The sequence below is a fragment of the Ursus americanus genome, chromosome 16, assembly GCF_024610735.1.
Source record: "Ursus americanus isolate L20-20 chromosome 16, mUrsAme1.1.p, whole genome shotgun sequence".
NCBI classification, from domain to species: Eukaryota; Metazoa; Chordata; class Mammalia; order Carnivora; family Ursidae; genus Ursus; species Ursus americanus.
In genome coordinates this window covers 677,772-696,189 of record NC_142142.1, presented here as the reverse complement: position 1 = coordinate 696,189, position 18,418 = coordinate 677,772, and the positions used below count along the sequence as shown (strand labels likewise).

General features: G+C 35.6%; 1 protein-coding gene across 10 annotated transcripts in view; it reads right to left on the bottom strand.

Moving 5' to 3' along the window:
* The window catches only part of SBF2 (SET binding factor 2), a 460,355-nt gene that overhangs the window by 222,446 nt on the left and 219,491 nt on the right, over positions 1 to 18,418 (bottom strand). For all 10 annotated transcript variants that reach the window (XR_006777991.2, XR_006777993.2, XR_015726904.1 and 7 more), the window contains exons 5-6: positions 18,179 to 18,289; positions 16,001 to 16,106 (exon numbers count right to left, since the gene is read on the bottom strand). Coding sequence is in view for 4 of the 10 variants with exons in the window: in XM_087868044.1 (XP_087724170.1) it covers positions 16,001 to 16,106; positions 18,179 to 18,289 (217 nt within the window). In the remaining 6 variants the exon portion in view is untranslated. The remainder of the gene's footprint in view (positions 1 to 16,000; positions 16,107 to 18,178; positions 18,290 to 18,418) is intronic.

The window sequence follows — 18,418 nt, the reverse complement described above, 5'->3', positions numbered from 1 at the left end:
GGAGGAAAAGGCACTGAGAAACCTGTAAGTAGTTCTATCAAGGGAATGTTCAAGAAGAATTTGAATACCATGAAAAGGAATCCAGGCTTTCTTTCCTAAAGACTCTGGGGAAGAACTTTTTCCTCTCTGCTCCTATCTGAACCCTGTGCAATCCCCCACAAAAAACGAATCCATTCTGATAATCCGTCAGAAGATAAAACTCATAGTTAGCATCATTTAGTATTAGATAAATAGTAAAGAAGGCAGGCATGTAGTTTTAAGGGACTCTATCCACTTACATCAGTCAGAACAATCAGTTTATGATACCAAGGGGGAAATATTATACTATACTTACTAAGACAGGATTTAAGTTAGGATTTATATTAGAAATGAGTTAGGAACAGGGGCACCTGGGTGGCTCAGGCGTTAAGCGTCTGCCTTTGGCCCCAGGCATGATCCCAGGGTCCTGGAATCGAGCCCCACATCAGGCTCCTCCGCTGGGAGCCTGCTTCTTCCTCTCCCACTCCCCCTGCTTGTGTTCCCTTTCTCGCTAGCTGTCTCTCTCTGTGTCAAATGAATAAATAAAATCTTCAGAAAGAAAGAAAGAAAGAAAGAAAGAAAGAAAGAAAGAAAGAAAGAAAGAAAGAAAGAAAGAAAGAAAGAAAGAAAGAAAAAAAGAAAGAAAGAAAAGAAAAGAAAAGAAAAGAAAAGAAAAGAAAAAAGAAAGAGAGAGAGAAATGAGTTAGGGACAATATTCTAGTGCTCAAAGGAGAAGTTTTCCATTATCCAGAAAATAATACAGCATATACACACAAACAATTGACCCATGCCTAACTGAAGATTACTTAAATTTTGTATTCGTAAATATCACATGCTTTCTTGAGTTTCAGATAATTAACAATTTCAAATATTTTAAGAAATTAATGTTTTTATCCCTAACTAGCAATGTTTCTTGCTGTGTTTATAGCTATGCAGTTATTGAGAAATTCTACTTCTCTGAACTACAAGTCAAAATCAGTTTTCTACATAACCCTGAATTGTTTCTTAGTCTTTGGTAGTCAATGTCCATCTAAAGCTGCACAATAACAGCAGAGAAGACAAACAAACATTCCAGTGATAATTATTACTGATTTCACTACAATGGTCTGCACACATCCTGTTGATTATTCAAATAGTAAAACATTCTGAAAAATTACTTCCTGATCTTAACTTTTTTTTTAGGGGTTAAAGTTCTAGAAATCATAGCATCACACATTAACAAATGTATTTATTTCCTGTTTTGAAAAAACAACACCAAAAACTTTAATCCAGAATTGTCCCCTTCTCTGAATAATAATGGTATGTTGCACGGATACAACACTGTGTCTCAGTGTTCAAATGGGCAAGCTGAGGAGCTGAAGGCCATGGTTTCAAGACAGGATATATGTTAGGAAAGCTTAAACAATTTATTATAGTTCTTTTACATAAATCCACAACAGAGAAAACGATATAATAATGGTCAAGACTTAACCCAAGGTAAGGAAAAGGAGAGTTCTCCTTTATTTGATCAGTATTTGTCAAGTATCTACCATGTTTCTTTATTATAGAAATAAAAAAAAAAACAATATCTCTACCTTCACAAATTAACTAAAGCTTTATATAGGTGTATATAGTTTAGTTTTATAACTATCACTGAGAAGCAATGTTTAATATGTTACAAATTCAGTATATCATTCCAAATATATTAGAAATGGAAACCTTCTAAGTAAAAAATAGTTTAAAAAGGTAACTGAATTGGGCAACCATGTATATTTTAGTGGTTATGAACATAGGCTTATTCCCTTGAGTGTGACATAAATTAAAATACTTTATGGACCTATAAATAGGTAATGTGGTAATCTTTAAATATAAGAAGTCAATTAACAAGTATATATGACCACAAAAAAACTCAAATCTAAAATTGTGTTTATCCCAAGTAACAATCCATAAATGGCCCAACTCAACCAAAACTGTGTAAAAAGGCACAACACATTTCTTTTCTTGCTTAACCCTGTAATTGATCTGAGTCTGGGGCAATTACATCAGATTACTCCAATCCCAAATGGCCCAGATTCCTAGTCTGTGCCTGTTCTGATAGACCAGGTTTTTAAATCTCTTTAATATCTACATTTAAGCAGGAAGCAAAAGGGGTCTTGGGAATAGAATAGGAAACAAAGGGGAAGGATAATATATTAAGTAACTGAAAAGTTAAAGCAAGGATCAAACAAAATGGAATTACCTTGGCAGAAATAACTTTTTAAATTAAAACTTCTTCCTTTATTCTCCTCTTTTCTCAACTGTTAAGCCTTTACCAAGCTGCTGAGATATATAAGAAATTGCTAAACTCTAGGGATGGATATAAAGAAAGGGGAGGCAGGCTCATAAGAGCTCACAGTTAGTGGAGATGGCAGCTTGGCAAGTAAATAATTAAACACAACAGAACTGAGACACGTACAAATTGCTACAGAGCACAGAAAAGAGGGTAATTATCCTGCCATCATTTGTAAATTGCATACTTCAATAATGTAGTCATATTTTGTAAGAATATTAATCCCTAAGTGCTGACAGCAAAATGAAATTTTGGACAAGAGAATTTTGTGAGAAAAAAGGACAACTCTTCTTCTTCTTCTTCTTCTTTTTTTTTTTTTTGAAGATTTTATTTTTTCATTTGAGAGAGAGAGAGAGAGACAGAGGAGAGCACAGGTGGTGAGAGGGGCAAAAAGGAGAGGGAGAAGCAGACTCTCCACTGAGCAGGGAGCCTGAAGCCAGCTAGATCCCAGGACCCTGAGACCATGACCTAAGCCGAAGGCAGACACTAAACCCAGACTGAGACACCCAGGTGCCCCATGAAGGACAACTCTTAATGGCTATCTTGCCTTAAAGCATTTGCATTCATTAAAAGGTAACTCAGTACAAAGATAGAGATAACTATTTCATAATAGCATTTAAGCACCAGGAAAGGAAAAGGGAGAAGATAGCTTTGAACCAAGATTCTTCAGCACTGTCCTCAAACTATATCATGTAGCAACCACATGATTTATTTACGTGTAATTCCAGCAAGGGTAGTATACTAGTCAATAAGCACTCGATTGGTCACTGTCAGTCAGTCTTTGGTATTTTAAAAATGGCTTCCTTTACAAAGCTAGCATAAATACTTAATCTTTAATTTTTAAAAGAAAAGCGATGAATTTCCTGATCACAGTCTGCTTCCTACAATCCTATACCTAAGCTTCATCAAACCTCTTACTATTTTATGAAGACCTTTTATACTCTATACCAGTGCTTATGTTCTTCCTTGCTTGTAATGCCCTTTGTCCTCTTTTCTAGCTAGTAAGGTGTCTCTTGGTATCTCTCTTAGCTCTTGGTATGTCTAGTATTGTATTAACTATATACTGTAATATAATTTTTAAATATGTATGTTTCTCTACTAGGTGAAAAGTATATCTACATAAGGGCTGTGATTTTTTTCATCTTTATATCACTAGTGACTAGCACAGACCTGGCATATGGTATTGGCTTTCTAAACATTTGATCCAAAAAAAAAAAAGGCTCCTGCAGGTGGGCATTATAGGAACGGCATTCTTTGTGCTATTTATTACAAAAAAAATTAAATTGGAACAGCTTTCCCTAGAGATCATTAGGCCTCCAGAGTAGAGTACACATGGTAAGCAGTTCCTTCAGAAAAGTGTCCCGGAACAGATTAGTGAGAAGATTTAATTTGTTTCAAATCCCCACAGAAAATAGTTGATATTCAAACTGTCAAAAAATGATTAATCATAGATATAGTTATAGTGAAACATTAAATTTCTCATTTCCTCTTTTTCCACTTAGAGCACAATATGCCATTCATACTAAAGGTCTAAACTCTTGTATGCTCAAATTCTCCAACTATTTAACTACATATATTGAGAAAGAAAATGACTACTTAATTTTTTCCCATTACAATTGAGAATAAGACTAAAACAAGTAAGAATATTATATGAACAAGCTGAAAAAAATGAGTGAAAACAGAAACATGATCCAAGGCACTAGATTTCAAGCACTTACCGTAAAAAGACAAAAACCATCCTACAATTGATGCATTAACCATACGATTCATAAATTAACCAATCAACACATTCCTCATAAAGGTGTTAGTATAAAAATATTTTCTACCCCCTAAGCCTTCACTATTTCCTCTGGCATCTTTCCATCTTTCTATTTCAGGAACATAAATTATTTTTTATATTCTTATAAAAGTTAATGTCATTTCAGGCATAATTATACAGTGCTATAGACAGAAGCTTTTCCAGGGAAAGATAAAAGAGAATACCAAAATTTTTCCATTAAAATATTCAAAAATAAAAGTAACTTTCTGAATTGAAAGTTACAGCTACATTCAACATTTTGAGGATGTTTATGTAAAAATTTATGTATAATATGTATACGATAAACTGAAGAAAAAATTCTGGCTATTTTTATCATTTTTAAAAAAGCATCTATATTTAGTATTACAGATAATCAACACAAAAATATTAATCTAATAATAGTTAATGAAAACTAACTAAAGTTAATTTAAGTAAGCAAAAAGAAAGTATGCATATAAAAAAAGTTCATACCAAGACTGTATTATGAGGAAATAAAAATTTTGAGCAGACCAATAATGAGTAAGGAGATTGAAACAGTAATCAAAACTTCCCAACTAGGAAAAGTTGAGGACTAGATGGTTTCACTGGTAAATTTTACCAAACATTTAAAGAAGAATTAATACTAATGCTTCTCATATTTCCAAAAAAACTGAAGAGGAGGGGACACTCCCAAACTAATTTTACAAGGCCAGCATTACCCTAATAACAAAGCCAGATAAGGACACTATATGAAAAGAAAACTATAGGCTAATATCCCTGATGAATAGATGTAAAAATTCTCAATAAAATACCTGCAAACTGAATTCAGCATCACATTAAAAGGATCATACACAATCATCAAGCAGGATTTATATCTGGGATGTAAGGACAGTTCAACATACACCAATCAATCAATGTGATATACCACATTAGCAGAATGAAAGATTTAAAAATCACATGGTCATCTCAATAGAAGCAGAAAAAGCGTTTGACAAAATTCAACATCCTTTCATAATAAAAATTCTCAACGAATTGGGCATAGAAGGAATCTACCTCAACATAGTAAATGCTATATATGACGAGTCCACAGCTAACATCTTACTCAATGGTAAAAGGGTGAACGCTTTCCTGGTAAGATCAGGAATAAGACAAGGGTGTCCACTCTTACCATTCAATTCAAGATAGTACTAGAAATCCTAGTTAGAGCAATTAGGCAAGAAGAAAAAATAAAAAGCATTCACATAAGGAAGAAGTAAAAATGTCTCTGTAGATGGTATCATCTTACATAGAGAAAATCCTAAAGACTCTACCAAAGAGCTATTACAACTAATAAACTAATGCAGTAAGTTGCAGAATATGAAGTCAACATACAAAAATCAGTTGCATTTCTATATACTAACAAAAAACTATCTGAAAAGGAAACAAAACAATCCCATTTATAACAGCATCAAAAATAATTAAAAACTTAGGGACAAATGTCTAACAAACACATGAAAAAATGCTCAACATCACTTGGCATCAGGGAAATAAAATCAAAACCACAATGTGATACTACTACCTCACACCAGTCAGAATGGCTAAAATTAGCAACTCAGGAAACCACAGATGTTGGTGAGGATGTAGAAAAAGGGAAACCCTCTTACCTGCTGGTGGGAATGTGAACTGGTGCAGCTACTCTGAAAAACAGTGTGGATGTTCCTCAAAAAAGTTAAAAATACAACTACCCTATGACCCAGCAATTGCACTACTAGGTATTTACTGAAAGGATACAAAAATAGTGAGTCAAATGGCACATGCATCCCAATGTTTATAGCATCAATGTCCACAATAGCCGAAATATGGAAAAGAGCCCAGATGTCCATCAACACATGAATGAATAAAGAAGATGTGGTAATTACATACAATGGAATATTACTCAGCCATCAAAAAGAATGAATTCTTGCCATTTGCAATGACGTGGATATAACTAGAGGGTATTATGCTAAGCAGAATAAGTCAGTCAGAGAAAGACAAATACCATATGATTTCACTCATGTGGAATTTAAGAAACAAAACAGAAGAACATAGGGGAAGGGAAGGAAAAATAAGATGAAAACAGAGAGGGAGGGAAATCATAAGAGACTCTTAATCACAGGAAACAAACTGAGGGTTACTGTAGGGGAGGTGAGTGGGGGGATGGGGTAACTGGGTGATGGGCATTAAGGAGGGCACCTGATGTAATGAGCCCTGGGTGTTATACGCAACTGATGAATCACTACATTCTACCCCTGAAACTAATAATACACTATATGTTAACAAACTGAATTTAAATAAGAAATTTTTTAAAAACTTAGGTATAAGTTTAACCAAGGAGATGAAAGATCTGCATTTTAAAACCCACAAGACTTTGATGAAAGAAACTAAAGAAGACACAAGTAAATGGAACGATATCCTGTGTTCATGAATCAGAAGAATTAATATTGTTAAAACCATCTGTGGATTCAATACAATCTCTATCAAAATTCTAATGACATTTTTCACAGAAACAGAAAAAAAATCCTAAAATTTATATGAAACCATAAAAGACCCCAAATAACCAAAGGAATTCTAAGAAACAACAAAGCTGGAAACATCACAATTCTTGATTTAAAATTGTATTACAAAGCTAGAGTAATAAAAACAGTATGGTACTGTCATAAAAACAAACACACAAATCAATGTAAAAGAAATGAGATCATAGAAATAAACACATACATATAAGGTCAAGAATATTTGAGCCAGGAATATTTAATGGGGAAAAGATAATCTCTTCAATAAATGGTACTGGGAAAACTGGATACTCATATGCAAAAGACTGAAATTGATCCCCTATTTCACATCACTCATAAAAAATAACTCAAAATGGATTAAATACATGAACATAAGAACCCAAACTATAAAACTACTAGAGGAAAACATAGAGGAAAAGCTCCTTTACATTGGTTTTGGCAATGATTTTTTCAATATGACACCAAAAGAAAAAATAAACAAGTGGGACAACATCAAACTAAAAAGTTTCTGCACAGCTAAAGAAATAAATCAGCAAAATGAAAAGGCAGCCTACAGAATAAGAGAAAATGCAGGCCAACCATCTATCTGATAAGGGAATAATATCTAAAATATATAAGGAACACATATAACTTGGTAGCAAAACAAACAAACAAACAAACAAAAAACCACCTATCTGATTAAAAACTGGGCAAAGGACTTGAATGGACATTTTTCCAAAGACATATGAATGCCATGAAAAGATGCTTAGCATCACTAATCATCAGGGAAATGCAAATCAAAACCACAGTGAGTTACCATCCTACGTTTGTTAGAATGATTACCAAAGAGACAAGAGGTAACAAGTGTTGTCAAGGCGGTGGAGAAGAGACATCCTGTGAGCAGGGTGCAGCCATTCTGGAAAACAGTATGGAGGTACCCGAGGAAATTAAAAATAGAACTACCATATGATCTAGCAATCCCACTTCTGATTATATATCCAAAAGAAATGAAATCCTTATCTCAAAGAGATATCTACATACCCATGTTCATTACGGCATTATTCATAACAGCCAAGACATGGAAACAACTTAAGTGTCCATCAATGGATAAATGAATAAAAAAAATATATGTAATACAACAGAATGTCATTTAGCCATAAAAAGGAAGGAAATCCTTTTTTTGTGACAACACAGATAGACCTTAAAGGCATTATGTTAAGTGAGACAAGTCAGGTGGAGAAAGACAAATACTCTGTGTTCTCACTTATATGTGGAATAAAAACAAAACAAAACAAAAGCTGAATTCAGAGAGAAATAGAGAATAGAATGGTGGTTACCAGAGACGCAGGGGTGTGAGGAATGGAAGACGCTGGTCAAAGGGTACAAATTCTAGGTATAAGATTAATAAATTCTGGGGATCTAATGTACAGCACAGTGATTATAATTGACAATACTGTATTATATACTTGAAAGTTGTTAAGAGAATAGATCTTAAATATTATCGGCATACACATAAAAATGATGATTATGTGAGGGGACAGAGGTGTTGACTAACCTTACTGCAGTAAACATTTCACAATATATACTTGCATCAAGTTGTAAACCTTAAACGTACAGAGCTATGTGTCAATAATACCTCAATAAAGCTGGGGGAAAAAAAGTATAAGTACAGATGATACAAGACTATTGTTTAACTATGGAAATAGAATGATAATAGCTGAGGGTCCAAAATCATTTTAGTCTGTGACTTTAAAAATGTGTAATAAGGGGCATTTGGGTGTCTCAGTTGATTAAACGTCTGCCTTTGGCTCAAGTCCTGGGATCAAGACCCGCATCAGGCTCCCTGCTTAGCAAGGTTGTGATGCTTAGCAGGGAGCCTGTTTCTCCCTCTCCTGCTCCCCCTGCTTGTCTTTCTCTCTCTGTGTCAAATAAAATAAATAAAATCTTTAAAATAAAAAAAAGTCTAATAAATAATATACTGTAAAAACTGGGGAGTAAGTATTCTAAAACTAGTACATTTGCTGTTAAAATCCAATTTATAGCTAACCAGATATGGCAAAACATATCATGAGAATGTCACAAAATTATTTGGGTTAAGGAGGGACATCTGAGTTAAACAGATATAGATCAGACGAAAAAAAATGAGATGGGCTATAAAAACCAGTCTTGTGAATACAATCTTACTAACATTAAAAAACAAAAACAAAAACAAAAAACTCCTACAGTTTCCCACACTTAAAACACAAATCTTCAGGTAAACAAAAATAGTTCACATAGGCTACAAGGAACAAATAAATAAGATGGCAAGTGAGAGATGAAGGTGATTGACAGGAAATTATGGGGTGATGGTAGAAGTCCACGTACTTATTCCAGGCAAACACAGAGACATCTCAAACTATGAAAAACAAATTCATTATCCTAACAATCCTTGGAGAGAAGAACCAGGGAAATGCTATCATTACATTTAGACCTTCCACAGGAAAACTGGTCAAGGCTACAAAAGAATCTTACTCTTATCTGCTTCCTGTCCGTGCTTTATAAAATCCACCACCACCATCTCACCCCAACCCAGGTAGTGAACTCTGATAATGGTCTAATACTGGCCTTCAACAACAGTCCAACCAAAATGACTGGTGATAAGAACAAGCTTTAGTCAGAATTATCAGTACCACATGTTCTGGAAACTACGACCCTGCACACGGCGCTATTTTAGAGGCACCCTTCTTTCTCCTTCCCTTTCTTATCTTTTCCTTATTTTTTCCCTGAAAACTTAAATTTTGAATATGTAAGCAAAAGATAACTCAGCTCAAACATACTAGAGAGTAAAATAATGAAATCTGATCTTCAAATGACTAATAATCTTACATCTGGGATACTTCGTCCACATATAGAACATCTAATGAAATAATGATTGCCATTTTCTTCATGGATAAAAGATTCACTCATTTATTCAAGAAATATTAATGTCTTCTGAGACCAAGGTACTATACCAAATACAGAGGACACACAAATAGTAAGAAGGAGTTTTCCCTTATTAATAAATAATAGGAAATAAATAGGGAAAAAGCATGCAGGAGAATTTCCATACCATCCCTGAAGACATCTGGGAACCAACACATCAGCCCTGTACCGCTTACTTCTAGACTTTCTATTATCTGAGGATAAAATCTCTAATTTGTTCAAGCACTGTACTTTTTTAAAAAATAAAAGGTATACATATAAAAGTTAAAATAGTTTTATAAGTTTAAGATTTTATTTATTTATTTGAGAGAGAGAAGAAGAAGAAAGAAAGAGCACAGTCAGGGAGGAGAAGCAGAGGGAGAGGGAAAAGCAGACCCTGTGCTGAGTGCAGAGCCCACGGCGGGGTTCAGTCCCAAGACCCTTGAGATCAGGAGCTTAGCTGGAATCAAGAGTCAGGTGCTTAACCAACTGAGCCACCCAGGCGCCCCTAGCTTTTATAAGTTTTTTAAAAAATATTTTTATTGAAAGATTAAACACAAAGATAGAAAACCATACAAATAAAATGGATGGTTTAATGAATTACCTTACAAACACTACTTTGCCAGCAAAGTCAAAGAGAACTTTGCCAGCAACCCTAAAGGCCCTTCCATGTGCCCCCAATCAGAACTCCCTCTCTACTGCCATAATCTCGACTTTATTTTATTAACCATTTTCCTGATTTTTTTCTATAGTTTTATCACCCAAATGTGCATTCCTAGACACTATAGTTCAATCTCATTCTATTAAAAAGGGGATTTTTAAAACGATTTTATTTACTTGAGAAAGAGAATGCGAGAGATCACAGAAGGAGAGGAAGAGGGAGAAGCAGACTCACTGCTGAGCAGAGAGCCTGATGCGGGGCTTGAACCCAGGAACCTGAGATCACAACTTGAGCCGAAGGCAGACGTCCAACTGACTGAGCCACCCAGGAGCCCCCAAAATGGGATGTTTTCAATCTCTTTTAACCTAGAGGTTACTCCTCCATTCCTTTCCTTTCCTTATAATTTATTTGCTTAAGAACCTGAGACATTTGACCAACAGAGTTTCTGCAAACATAGTTTTTTTTTTTTAAGTTTTTAATTTTAATTCCAGTATAGTTAACATAATGCTATATTAGTTTCAGGGGTATAATACAGTGATTCCACAATTCAGTATATTACTCAGTGCTCACTGTGACAAGTGTACCCTTAGTCCCCGTCACCACCTCCCCTCTAGTAAACATCACTTTGTTCTCCATAGTTAAGAGTCTGCTCCACGGTTTCTCTTTTTTCCTTTGCTTATCTGTTTCTTAAATTCCACATATAAGTGAAATCATATGGTATTTGTCTTTCTCTGTTTATTTCGCTTAGCATTACACTCTCTAGCCCCATCCATGTTGCTGCAAATGGCAAGATTTCATTCTTTTTTACGGCAGAATAATATTTCATCGTATATATAGACCGCACTTTCTAAGAACCTAGATTTGGACAACTGCAGTCTTGTGCAGTTCACTATGTTCCCCACCTTCTGTATTTTCTGCAACAGGATTTAATCCTCTGACAAAACTATAGGTAGTGTTTGACAAGGCGAGATGTGTTGGATAATACTTGTTGATGCTCAGATCTTCATTTACTAAAGACTGTAAAATGATGATGTTCTAGTACTATAACTTTTTTTCATTTATTGATAGAATACTTTTAAAAAGAGATGATGCCCCTAATCTACTATTAGGTTACCCTGTACTACACTTCATAGAGACAAGACAGAATAAATGCTGCATTTGTTTCCTTTACTGGTAAGTCTTCAAGATAACAAATCATTTCCCTGTCATATTCTAAGGTAATGATTTTTCATTTAATATTATTATGAATTCATAGATTTAAAAATATCTGCTGGGGGCAGCTGGGTGGCTCAGTCAATTAGGCGTTGACTCTTGGTTTCGGCTCAGGTCAAGCTCTCAGGGTCTTGCGACTGAGCCCCGTGTGGGGCTCTGCACTCAGCGGGGAGTCTACTTGAGGCTCTCTTCCTCTCCCTCTGCCCCTCCCAACATACACGGGCTCTTTCTCTCTCTCTCTCTCTCTCTCAAATAAATAAATAAATCTTTAAAAAAAATTTTAATTAAAAAAATTTTAAAAGATAAAAATATTTGCTGGGTTTCAACCAATTGCAATTTTCACCATTTATGAAGTTCATATTATACCATTCTAGATCCATCACAAGTCTCTTCAAGGTGGGTCCTGAATTCCTTTGACAAGGCCCTAATAATTTTTTCTTTATTGAGCTATAATTCATATACCATAAAACTCACCCTTATATAGTGTACACTTCAGTGGTGTTTAGCACAGCCACAGGTTGTAAAACCATCACCAGTCTCTAACTCTAAAACAATTTCATGACCTGAAGAGAAACCCCATTCTCACTATCAGTCACTCCATTGTCCCCTCCCCACCAGCTCCTGGCAACCACTAATCTCCTTCCTGTCTCAATGGATTTGCCTATTGTAGACTCTTTGTATAAATGGAATCATAAAATATATGGCCTTTTGAGTCTTGCTTCTTTCACTTTCACATAATGTTTTCATTTGTCCATTTGTAGCATGTATCAACAATTTGTTCCTTTTTATGGCTGAATATTATTTCATTATGTGGTTATACCACGATTTGTTTATCCATTTATGAGTTGATAGACATTTGGGTTGTTTCTATTTTTTGGCTATTATGAATAATGCTGCTATGAACATTCATGTTTAAGTTTTTGTATGAATATATGTTTTCAATTCACTTGCAGAATGTGATATATTTTAACATATATATATATATATACTGTAAATCATCACCACAATCAAGACAATGAACACAAACATCCCAAAGTTTCCTCACATCTCTTTGTAATCCCTCTCTTCCCATCCTCAAGGCAACCAGTGACCTGTTTCTATTACTACAGATTAGACTGCATCTTCTTGAACTTTACAGAAACCAAATCATACAGTATGTACTCTTTTTTTATATGGCTTTTTAAATTCAGCATAATTATTTTCAGATTAATCCATGCTGTAGTATTTATCAATAATTCATTACTTTGTATTGCTTAGTAGCATTCCACTGTATGGATATATCAGACATTATTTATCCATTACCATCACCATTATTCACTGCCACTGATGGACAATGATCTTGTTCCCAGTTCTTTACTATTATAAAAATGTGGATATGAACATTCATGTACAAGTATTTTACGGACAATGCTATCATTTTCTTTAGGTAAATGGAGTGCAAGCCTTAGGAATGGAATGACTGGATGATTCAGTTTATTTAACTTTTTTAGAAACTTAAACTGTGCTCCAATTCACATTCTCATCAGCAGTGAATTAAATATACAATTCCTCTACAACCTTGCCAATATTCAGGCAGCTCTCTGAAAAGCTGGAATGCTGTTTTTCCTCTCCCTCCCTCCCAAGGGGTATGCCTCAAGTTGTGCACCTCCTCCCAACTGTGACAAGCAGTGATGGTACAGCAAGTTACCTGTCACTCTTCCTTGTTCTCAGTGGCATCCAAACCAGGCTGATCCTGTCAGTGCTCCGAATGAGGTGAGACAGTCTCACCCTCAGGCAGCCCTTCATAAAGCTGGAAAATTGCATGCATATTCCGTTTTTCTCCTTCCCCCTCCCCCAAGGAGAAGCTGCAAGCTGGGGTATGTCTCCCAGCACTGAGCTCTGCTGGCTTAGGGCAGAGGCTGACAGGGTAAAGTGAAATTGCTCTTCTTACCCATTTTAACGTGTCTGTTCTCAGCTTTGTGATCATCTGGGATATTGCAAATTCTTAGCTAGATTCTGGAATTCTCATAAAGGTATTTTGGTTAGTATATCATCGTTAAAGCAAAGTTTCTGTGGAAGAAAAAGGACTGGGACTTCTTATGCTGCCATCTTGCTGATGTCACTCCCCAAATTCTCACTCTTGACTGTTTATCTCCTTCACTATTCTAAGCACAATTACTTAAATATGTGAATTTGGTAACTATTTTCTGGTACCCCTGTGGGTTTTTATATTATCTATGGTTTTCTTCTATATTTCTTTCATATAGGATTAGTCCTCATATTTCTGGTTATTTTTGTTTGAGGGCTGGGCATATATATATATATATATATATATATATATATATATATATATATATATACAGACATACTGAAGACCCAGAATGCAGTTGTCCTGTTCCAGAGAGGAATTTACTTTTACTTGTACTCTATGGCTAGAGACAGTAGCATCAAGGATCACAATAATCCATTTCAGGGAACTGAAATGATTTCAAGCTCCACTTCAGTTCCTCAAGGGACCCTGTGTGGACCTTGTCTACTTGTGATTACTCATTCCTAGGTTGTGGTCCTTTGTAGTCCCAGCTCAAAGCATGAGAGCTTTATAAAGAAATCTCCCTTGGTAAAACCTGAACTCGGTTTTCCCATTCCCTATGGGATATCAATATTGCTTTTCAGTTACTTCTTCCAAAATCAACAGATGCTCTGGGAAAAACTAGTCCCAAACGTCTGGCTCACTTCTCTAGGTTTCCTTTAGCATCTTTACTGCCTCTGATGCTTTCAAGTAGGTGATGTCTATATTTACACAGTTTTCCTAGTAGTCATTGGTAACTTGAAGAGAGGTCCAGGTTTTATAAATATATACTTTATCTACGTAGTTTTTCTCAGTGGGAATGCTACCGGTGTTTCTGAGGTAAAAACTCTTCTGATACATACATCATGCATGAGGGATGTTTAATATTCCTAGTACTGGGCACTAAATGCCAGTAACATCCCTTCCCTCCCCCTTGTCAAATCATTGTAAAAACTCAAAAACATAACAGGCTTATAAAGCATGCATTAAGATAAAACGTAGATTATTTTATTTGTGTCATTATTTTTCTGTTCCTCTTAATGGTAAATCTTTGTTTTGACTGACCCTTGTATGGGGTATATAGCCTCTTCTAAAAGTAAAAATGTCACATGAATAGTGGTTGGTTAAAATCAACTAAGTTAATGGTTAGTAGGGACCATGGACAGGTTGCAGATAACACATGAACTCCCTAAAATTATTTCTAAAAGTTTATGAAAAGAGTATTTAATCAACAAGATATTCTTTAGGGAACTAAGTACCACGAGAGACAGATTATCTATTTCACATATTAAGAAAAAAATAGCTTTAATTAAATTAGGACTTAGTTAAAATGACTCAGTGAGGGGCGCCTGGGTGGCACAGTGGTTAAGCGTCTGCCTTCGGCTCAGGGCGTGATCCCAGCGTTATGGGATCGAGCCCCACATCGGGCTCCTCCGCTATGAGCCTGCTTCTTCCTCTCCCACTCCCCCTGCTTGTGTTCCCTCTCTCGCTGGCTGTCTCTATCTCTGTCGAATAAATAAATAAAATCTTTAAAAAAATAAAAAATAAAAAAATAAAATGACTCAGTGAGTAGTAGAAATTTCAGAGGGGAGAGAAGAAGGGATAGGTAATTTTTTTAATGTGTGAACTCCTGAGGGGAAGCAGATGTAATAGGGGAAAAACTACTTTGGGATTGGTATCACCATTAATCTTTATTAAGATACTATAAAACTCCGTATATTTACATTAATTTCTTCTGAGGCTTTCTAAATTTGACAATTGAAGTCACAGCAGAAGAATAAGGATGGGGCCATTAATGAAAAAGGAGTGACAAATTAGAGAGCTGAGCTAGAAGCAAAATTCAACATGAGACAGAAGGGAAACAAGAGGGCAGAAGTTTTGTGTAAGGAACTAATAATTCTATGAAGAAGAATATGAGCCCTAGAAGGGAAGGAGACAGACGGAGAACACTGACAAAGACTGAACCAAAGAGAATGGGACGCTCATATGCAGGCACATCCAAAGGACAAGTAAGAGGTAAAGTAAATGGAATCTCTAGTAGCCCTGATCAGAAACATCTTCGCTTTAGAGTTACACGATTCCTTAAATGAAGTACAAGCCGTCCGATGGACAGAGTGCGCTTTCTGGTGTCGTCCCTGCAATTCTTCAGCCTTTTCACTGCTAGAAAACTGGAGATTAAGTTCTGATCCAGATCATGGATTAGAAGGACAGGACTTTTTGTTCCATCTTATGAGGTTTCTACAAAAGTAATTCATCTAAGGAAAAGCAAAATATACTATCTATTCATCTTTTAAAGCATAAAGAAAAGCTGCCTATTTTCTATAGGTCTAATTGACTCCAGAGCAAAAGAGGCCAGAGTTAAACATTTTTTAAAAAGAGTAAGTACCGTTTAAGATTAGGACCTACATAATTATATATTTTATATATCAGATATTTAATCATTAGTTTTTTATTTTCTTGATTCATGTCAGGTGATGTGAGCTTAAAATAAATCCACAAGAGGACACTGACAATGGGAGAAAACACATACCCAACTGCTGAAACAGGAGAGCCACACTAGTGCCTGTGACAGGAAGACTGTCATGCAAAGGAGTCTGGATCAGCTGTCTATCTCCTGCACCCAAGGAAAACAGCTTCTGCAGAACGAGGAAAAACACACACAGAAACATAAATGCTTTTTTTTCCAGACATTTTCCTAAGACAAAAAAAAAAAAAATCCCTTCAAGTTCAGTTTTTTAAAATATTTTTTGAAGCTCAAATTAGAGTTGGTGATAACCCTCTTTCCAATTAGCATATGCCGGGAATAATAATGTAACTGAAAACATTCAAGTTACACTGTGCCCAAATGAAAATGGTACAAGAAAATTTAGTAATTGGAAAGATGAAATTTAATAAACGATGAGATACAAAAATCATTGACAATCATACTCACCTAAAAAATAATAAAATGTTAAAGTCAACATTTTATGCCAATTATATGTCATGAACCACATATGTAATATTTAATAAAAAGTTTTTTATTTTTTTATTATTTTTTTACTTATTTGTCAGAGAGAGAGAGAGCGCGCACAAGCAGGGGCTGTGGCAAGCAGAGGGAGAAGCAGGCTTCCCCCTGAGCAAGGAGCCTGATGTGAGACTCGAGCTCAGGACCGTGGGATCATGACCTGAGCCAAAGGCAGACACTTAACCAACTGAGCCACCCAGATGTCCCAATAAAAAGTTTTTTAAATTAAAAAATAAATTAACAAAATAAAGTCAGCATAAATCCTATCATGATAAAGGTCCATGAAACAATTCCACTGCTTTCAAGTTTAGGTCCATTTGTGACCAAACTCACATTTTATATCCTGCCCTTGGAGTAGAGAGAGAAGATTGAGGGAGGAGGGAGCAGGAGGAAAAAAAGGGAATAAAAACTAAAGAGTAACAGAAGATACCAGGTTAAGACAAAAGACAGTTAAAAGGCAAAGGGCAGGGGCGCCTGGGTGGCGCAGTCGTTAAGCGTCTGCCTTCGGCTCAGGGCATGATCCCAGGGTCCTGGGATCGAGCCCCACATCAGGCTCCTCCGCTATGAGCCTGCTTCTTCCTCTCCCACTCCCCCTGCTTGTGTTCCTTCTCTCGCTGGCTGTCTCTCTAACCATCCAATAAATAAATAAAATCTTAAAAAAAAAAAAAAAAAGGCAAAGGGCAAAGAAAATAGGTGTCAGTTTCACTGGAAGTATCTTCTCTGTCAGACTGAGTAGGATAAACAATGGAATTTTTAGAGGACTGTCCTTTTCTACAGTATTACACAAGAATAAGCAAAATAAATGATCAACTAATCAGTTTTAGGACTTAAGGAGAAGAATCTTTTTTTTTTTTTTTTTAAAGTATGGTCCCCTAGAAACACTGAGACATAGAAGCTGAGGTTCTTATTTTTCTACTTCAGAGACAAAAATGAAAATCTTTAGACAAACAGGATGAAAAACCCATGACCACTTTGAGAAAGTTTTATTTCAGTAAAAGAATTTAATGTCCTTCTTTAATGTCCTTGGGAAATTTTAAGGGATAGGTTACACTTTTGGGAAAAGATCCGTGGTTCTGGATGACCATCAACATTATTCCTGCTAAAGGTAGCAACTGAAATAAGAAAAATAAGCCCCCTTCTTTCAAAGCGTCATGCAAGCTGGTCTATGAAAGACCACAAACACAGAAAACGGCTTTAGGATCACGTATAGTTGCTGTTACGCAGGGAAATGAATAAATAAACAAAGCTTTTCAGAAATAATTATAAGTGCTACAAAGAATTGTTTTGAGAGTTTTCTTAATGTTATCTCCCAATTTTTATCACTCAAAAATTTTTTGATATGTTAATAAAATGAGCCATAACTACATAGAGGAGTAAGAAAGGCAGAAAGAATGCATTTTAAATGTTCAGCTTAAAAAAGTATATTTCCAAGAAAATGTAAACTAGAGTTCAAGTTACACAAAATATGACTTCTAATTATGCTATGTGAAAGGTGAACCCTGAGTTAAAATTAACCTCATGACCTAAGCAAAGAATGGAATCTTGGGTCTCTAGGAGGCAGACCACAGGGACAATGCTTAACTAAGATCTTCTAAAACGAAAATATTTAAAGAATCCCTTTTTTTTCCTTTTCTTCATAAATTAAATTAACTGGAGGAGAAGAGAAGAGGAACAGGCCCTCTTCACCTCCCTTATTCTATTTACCTGAGACCCTCCCGCGGCTGGGACAAGGCATGCACACAGGTTTGCGATGAGGCTTTCCAAGGAGACGTTCAGACTGTCCACGTACACAGTATAGATCAGACCTAGGCAAGCCTGCAAAGAGAGATGCACGTAGCTTTTTCATGGAAAAAGCAAGCACTGAAAATAAATTGCTGGGACATCTGCTCCTAGCAAACTTCCCTTTGAAGCCAGTAAAGTATATTCTATAACGACCACAGAATA